The sequence below is a fragment of the Rhyacophila brunnea genome, unplaced genomic scaffold, assembly GCF_057557595.1.
Source record: "Rhyacophila brunnea isolate RB1 unplaced genomic scaffold, BYU_Rbru_1.0 scaffold_4, whole genome shotgun sequence".
NCBI lineage: Eukaryota > Metazoa > Arthropoda > Insecta > Trichoptera > Rhyacophilidae > Rhyacophila > Rhyacophila brunnea.
Window position 1 is genome coordinate 23,442,943 of NW_028233068.1, and position 7,360 is coordinate 23,450,302.

At 32.3% G+C, this 7,360-nt stretch overlaps 1 protein-coding gene across 1 annotated transcript; it reads right to left on the reverse strand.

Annotated features, from left to right (window-relative positions):
* Nucleotides 1-299: 299 nt before the first annotated feature.
* LOC147067111 (retinol dehydrogenase 12-like) lies at nucleotides 300-6,335 on the reverse strand. The gene is made up of 6 exons (XM_085954456.1): nucleotides 6,073-6,335; nucleotides 5,623-5,753; nucleotides 4,390-4,588; nucleotides 3,413-3,601; nucleotides 2,024-2,133; nucleotides 300-879 (listed from the first exon to the last, which is right to left on the reverse strand). The coding sequence occupies exons 1-6, from the start codon at nucleotides 6,221-6,223 to the stop codon at nucleotides 682-684; spliced, it is 978 nt and encodes a 325-aa protein (XP_085810582.1). The 5' UTR covers nucleotides 6,224-6,335; the 3' UTR covers nucleotides 300-681.
* Nucleotides 6,336-7,360: the final 1,025 nt, after the last annotated feature.

Below are 7,360 nucleotides of genomic sequence, written 5' to 3' on the forward strand. Positions count from 1 at the left end.
CAAAGCAGTGGATTGCGAAGACAAACCATGTCCAAAGAAGGCGAAAACCGTAAAATCAGCTGGTAAGGTTATGGCTACTGTATTTTGGGATGCACGTGAAATTATTTTCGTTGACTATTTGAAAAAAGGAAAAACAATAACAGGGGATTATTATGCATCTTTATTGGACCAGCTAAAAAACGAAATTGAAGAAAAACGGCCTCATTTAAACAGGAAAAAAATCCTCTTTCATCAGGACAATGCCCGTGTTCACACATGTTTACGATCAATGGCTAAAATTGAAGAATTGAAGTTCGAATTGGTCGACCACCCACCGTATTCGCCAGATTTAGCCCCCAGTGACTTTTTCCTTTTCCCAAACTTAAAAAAATGGCTAAGTGGACAACGTTTTTTTTCAAATGAAGAAGTCATCGATCGGACAAATGCTTATTTTGAGGACCTTCCGAAAACTTATTTTTCTGACGGTTTAAAAAAAATTGAGAAACGTCTAACCAAGTGTATTGAGCTCCAAGGAGATTATGTTGAGAAATAAAAAAAAATACAAAAATAAAAACTGTTTTAATGTTTTTTTCTAAGGAATTATTGACCCACCCTCGTAATATGCCATAAATGACTACCAATTTGGTTAATAAGTGATACAAGTACCTATAATAATATGGTAGTAAGTAATTGTGACAAATGTTAATAATGTCTTTCATTGGGCTGTAGTTTAACAGCAGTTTCGCTCAAATCCCAAAGTTTTTTGGACAACCCTACATCCTTAGCCTCTGTAGTAGTTAGAGGTATGACTTTACAATCTTTGAAATACACTCCAGTTTCATTAGCAACATCTGGTGACACGCAAACATAAATACTCGTCTGTGCACCTTCGCTGGCATTCTGTAATGAAAATTTAAAAACGCGAATGAAATAATAAATACTGGAAATATTAATACGATGGATTGATTAACACATTCATAAACATAAGTAGGATTGAAAAGATTATCGATTTGACGCTTGAATAATTAATGCGTTTGCAGTTGTTGGCCATTAGATATAATTAATGTGTTATTTAAATGTAGTAATTTAAAGGTTAGCAGTGATTGTTTTTACGTTTTTATGCCTTAATATTTTTAACTTGACAAGTTTTTAAATTATTCCAATTAGGCAGCTTTTTCATTTCATCTTTCTTACCCATTTCTAATTTTTACCTAGTAGATAATAATTTCTCAAATTCTCGAGAATCTCATTGACGATTTCTTGAGAAATGAGAATTCTCAAAAATTTGGAAAATTTATTTCTTAAAATTCGAGATTGACCTTTCATGATTACTCTCTAGGCAAGTTTTTTCGATCACAACCTCTACTTGTGATAATGTGATTATGTATACTTACATGGATAAAAAAATAGCAATATCAAAATGTGAGCCATAAGATAGAACATATTTTTTTTATTTATAATTTAAGGCAATAAATAAACACAACTGCAATAGTGCGCAATTGTCAATATAAAAATCTTTCAATCCTACACATGAGTGTAGGATTGAATTGACTTCACCCACCTAAGACGCCCAGTAATATATTCCAGTAGCTGTATAACATTAGGTCAACTTTCTATACCTATGTTTTTTTGACTCAAAAATATTTAGTAAGTATCAAAACATATTATTGTGTATTGAAAAAATTCGAGATATCAAAATTTGATATTGCTCTTTTTTTCTACCTGTAGCTATAGCATTTCATAAAATAAATATTAAGTAAGTACTTAGATATTTTTTAATTTGCAACAGTGCAAATTTTATTTAATTTTCTGAATTAAATTCTTCTGTTGAATTTACTCCAATATGTCTTCAACTCAAACAGTGTTGTTATACCTATAAAAATAACTTTATCTTTGTCAGTGCATATTTTTATTGACTTACTTCACACTTTATTCAAAGAGATAACTTGAAATGTTTACATATTAACAAGTAAAGTTAATCAACATTGTCACATATCATAATATTTATGGAATTTAAGAAACAAGGTTAACAAACTAGAAATACCTTAAAAAACAATCGGCTGAACCCATTCCAACATATTCGGAACCAGGCAGGAGCATCTCTTAATATTTCGGTCAGAACAACGCCTGGAGTAAGACTGTTTACAGTGACACCTATAAACCAAAAAAGCAATATGAAAATATAACAGGAACTATCAACGTAAGAATAGCAGGCCTCTGAAGCCAAAATTTTAACCTTATTACCTATTATAATCTGTATCTATTCTAACTAGTTAACTCCATAACACCATTTCGTTACTTTTTTTTAAATCTGAGATTACTCCGATATTATCTTCTGGATCAAATCTGTATTCAAGGTGGTTATATAAATAAAATATAAGTAAATTATTAGGTACTGAACACTTGCTGCACCATTGACATTTTTTTATTGTCACTTTGACATTTGGTTAACCTGGAATTTTGTATTCCTACGCTATATTTTGTAAGTAACTATTGTTTTATTATAATATCGCGTTTATAATATATACCTACTACATTGTATATTTAACATTGTACAAAGGTACATTGTCTTTGCAATTTGTTGAAAATATTTTCTGTACCTACCTAATCAATGACATTTGACAACTCGTGGGTGTGTAAGATGACAACTCTAACTTGAGAAACGACACGGTGGTGTTATTGTCGCGATGTGAGTGTTAGTTTTCCATATTGCCGACAACCCATATAGTTAACACAACTACCTTGGAAACATTAGATTTGACAGTTTATACCTTGAGTAGTTGACTCTTGGAATACCTACGTCATAACATTTTAATCACTATTTTTATTGATATGCGTTATATTGGAATGGAGCTATTGATGTCTAAGTGAACAGAAATTACATTCACAAATTTTCCCATGATCTGAAAAACAAATTTGAAGACTTCACAATGTTTTATAGTTATGAATGAATAATGGTTTTTTTTCATTGGCTCCATAAACCAATCATCGAAACGGACGAAAAACATTTGCTCAACCTATCGTAATAATTAATGATTTTACTTAAAAATTAAATATTTTATTTATCAGATATAGATAGATTTGGTCTATAGTTTTTGTCTCATTGATAATAAATCCGTGCTCTGGGCCCAAACATATATTGAAAAACAACATTGGGAATTTGCCGGAATAAGCGGACACGTTGCCACTCATTCATTGAAGACACTTATTATGGTAATTATTTTATGTCTAAAATTTAAAACCCACGATGGCCAAGCAGTTAACGCGTCTTTATACGCTGTGGGTCCCAGGATCGAATCCTGGGTCTGGCAAATACACATATTGTTTTTCAATGTGTGTCTGGAGTCAAAATATGGACCTAATAAAACAAAAATGTGTTAATACAAACCTCCACTCTATGGACAAGGTAAAAAACAAAAAAAAAAAAACATACCTGTCCCTTTCAGTTTCTCTGATAATTCATTTGTAAAGAGCACATTACATAATTTGGAATTGGCATAGGCTTTCGTGCCACTTTTCTTTAGATTGCTCATATCGAGGCAACCCAAATCTAACTTTGCCACTTTGTACCTGTCTGACGCCACATTGATTATTCGGCTGGGTGATGATTTTTTAATGCATTCTAAAAACCAAATTCAGAACAAATTATTAGTTTTTACAGGATTTCTTTCGTCTCATCTTTTTCTCCTTATCTATTATCTTAACTCCGACTGTTGTAATAATTAGATTCATTTTTATCTTCTAGTTATGAATTACTATTCTGCTGAGATATGAATATAAAATAAAATTATAATTTTATATATTCATATAAGATAGTTTCAGTCTTTCAAGAAAAAAGATGTTAGAAAAGTAAATAACAAATAATATTACTTTATGCAACAATATGATACTGTCTTTTAACGATTTATTAAAGGTCTAGTTACACTAGGAGACTCGCAGACCCAAGGAGATTCAACAATCCACACCGATCGTCATGAGCAATCGTCGACCCTAAATAGCAAATACTCTGAATGATTCGGTTACCGACTTGATTGTGTTGACGCCTGATTTGATTGATTGATGATATACGCTCAGTTACCACCCAGTAACCAAAAATATCACTTGATCAGCTTGGTGGTTACACTAAACAGTCTTCGCACATATATTTTGACTTTAAATGCAAGAATCTGCCAATGCAATTTGAGATTAATGGACATAGCATGTGCAGAAATCTCGTAAATGAGCCTGCTCATACAAATTTCATTCTATTGTAAATGGTGAACATAGGCAAAAAAATTACTTCACCTACATAGCAATAAGAGTGATAATTTAGAATTTTCATTTATGCTTTGACCTATTCTGCAAGTTTTTTCACTTTAATAATATTGAGATGTTATGGGAGAATATATTCTGGTATAAGTAAATAGAAACCTAATAGAATATTGGTGAATAGAAATGGTCCAAAGTAATTTGAAGACATCAAGGTGTCGAGTCCATCATCTGTCGTAGTGAAGCTGTCGGAGACTGTTCCAGCATTATTCAAAAGAATGTCGATTCGTGTTACACTGCCCAAAATTTCGTTTGCACAATTTCTTACGCTGGAAAGTGACGTGAAGTCCACATGTGCCAACTAAAATATATATTATTATTGTAATACATTACTTATGTCAAATGAGATGATTTGCTAGTTATCTGCACAATAATATAGAACATGTTGCCAAGTAGGTAGTGCGCGTCTTGTCTTACAAAACAGACACAGATTAAATTAGTATGTACCTAGAGAGTTGCACTCATAGATAGATAAGAAGCAAACATCTTCAAAAATTTATTACCTACTCACTGTGATATTGAATAAAATTAACAATCACCACCACATTATAAAACAAGAATAATTGTGTATTGACAACTAGTTTCACTTTGATTAACATTTTGATAATACAAATTGAACTATGTATCTCCTTTATAATTTTGAATAATTCAAGTTTACCTTCAGAGTAATGATATATAGAGAGCGCCTATTTTTCGGCAAAATGAAGCCGTGTTTCTTGCGAATAACGCACAGTAGAACCTCAATTATTATCAACTTAACTATGAAACGTTATACCATCGTGTTGCTTCTCAGTGCGGCTACCAAATTTAAACACAACATAGTTAACCATATTTTATACTAAATTAACTAAAAATAATTACCACTAACTTTATATTTAACACAAAAACAATAAATTTCAGCAACACATGCTCGCAGTTTTTAAATGAATGTAATCAGTCAAATCCATATTTACCGGCTACGTTTTCAAAAAATATTTAATTCAGCCGTAGAAATTCTATCTTACTCTAATGCATAGAGCGGAGATATAAGCGTGCCGAATGCTTACGTATGGTTCATTTTTGTTCAGGCCTTGAGTTTACCTGATTTTTTTCTTTTTTATTTATATCTGAATAATGCAGCTGCAACTAACTGAATAATAACTGCAACAGAAATGGTTTTAAAAAAAAACCTGTAATTTTATAATACAGTGAGCGTTGTTTTTAATCTGCAGTCAATAATAATTTACCATGATGGGCAATTTTCAGTGAACCATTAAATTAACTAGTAAGGAAAAAATATAGATTGAATCAGTTTGATATGTATGTTATGTATCGCATGATTTGAATTCAACTTACAATAATATCAGTATTTCCTGACTCTTTAATAAATGTGGCCTTAGCTGCTTCCGCTTTTTTCATATCTCTGCAAACCATTATTAACTTTGCTCCTCGTTTTGCAAGATCCTTTGCGGTCTCAAAGCCAACACCTGTAACAATATATTCAAATAAAATACTGTCATAAAAGAAATAATAACAAACCAATTTATACAATGGTGGCAGACATAACACGATTTTTAGAATAGTATAGGATAATGGACAGACAAATAATAGGTAACACAACCTAAACGTCCTAAACCAAGGGGGAAAATAATATGAGGTAGGTAACTCATATGCCAGTGAATTATTGAGGGCTGACATATAGGTAGCTAATAGTATTGTTTCAACACAAATATTTTTACATTCCTTCTTTTTTTTATTTTAGTTTGGTAAAAATATTCATATTTTAATGATTAAATAAACACTTACCCGCATTGGCTCCAGTAATAACCACAGTTTTTCCGTCTAGTCTAGTTGTACATTTACACACTCCCATGGTAACTTTCATCCATACTTTAAATAAAACTAAAGCTCCCGCAATTCCCAAAAGCACGGGAGACCATAAACTAAAATTCTGCATTTCAACTTATGGTAGGTACCTACCTACTAAAGGAAATTAACCTCTTTGAAATTACCCAATAATTTTACTAATGACTGCTTCACTACTTGTCAAAATAAAACTGACAGACTGTATCTACCGCCATAGATAATAATATAGCTACCTACGTAAAACTATCTCTGACAGTAAAATTATAAACATACCCCTAATATAAACTTAGGTCTCCCTGTGTAAATAATATAGGTAGGTACACAATAAATAAAATTATCAACTTTACCAATAACATATATAACTTATCTTTTGTTTATATTTATCCAACAATAATTTAAATATTATTTTACTATAATATTTCTTGCCAAGTGCGTACGCTATCTACGTTTTTTGTTAGTTTGACGATGATTGTTTATTGTGTATAATGTCAGTGGTATTCAAACTGTGCGTGCGAGTGTGCAAGTGACTCCCAGGGGAGTATAATATGCCCTGGGGCACCGCAGATAAATAATTAAATGCACTGATACACACCGCACGGTTACAATAACATTATGCGTCAATGACATTGAGCTAGGTACTTTACAAGCTGTTTGTTGGCGAATTTAAAAGCGGGCGATTCAGCTACTTCGATTGTGATGATGACACACAAAACTTGCCATTCGCTGAGAAGCCACAAGCTAGCGACTATTTTGACAGAACGGACCTAGTTCGTTTTTTTACCGGGAGGTCGCTACTACGCTCTACTGCGCAGACGCAGTAGGCCCACACGCCTGCGTGTAGCATGTAAAGTTGACCGGCTTTCAACTTTTCTCAATAGATTGTTTACAATCTGCTTGTTAGCTTGTTCGATGATGATACTGGGCGACTTTACAGGCAGATTGTAAATTCGCCAACAAGCAGCTAGTAAAGTAGCTCAATGTCATTGACGCTTAATACGACAGAGCTCATTGTTGCATAATATTACTCCCTACTTCAATTATAGTTTGTCAATTTATGGCTACGGCCGAATGTTGTAGCTTAGCCACTGGAGAATGCCAAAAGAAATGGCGTATTTCAAAAAAACACTACCTTATTCTTATAGGTTAATAATTATTATAAAGCAATCATTATTCATAGGATGTTTATCACACTTGAATGGTCAAAGACATAGCTTATAATAAGTATCTT

Excerpts from the sequence above, each read along its gene's own strand:
- LOC147067111 (XM_085954456.1), bottom strand. The coding sequence starts at position 6,223 with ATGCAGAATTTTAGTTTATGGTCTCCCGTGCTTTTGGGAATTGCGGGA. Across the intron at positions 3,602-4,389 it reads ATTCACCAATATTCTATTAG|AATGCATTAAAAAATCATCA; the intron begins GTTTCTATTTAC and ends TTTGGTTTTTAG. Across the intron at positions 880-2,023 it reads TCAGCCGATTGTTTTTTAAG|AATGCCAGCGAAGGTGCACA; the intron begins GTATTTCTAGTT and ends TTTTCATTACAG.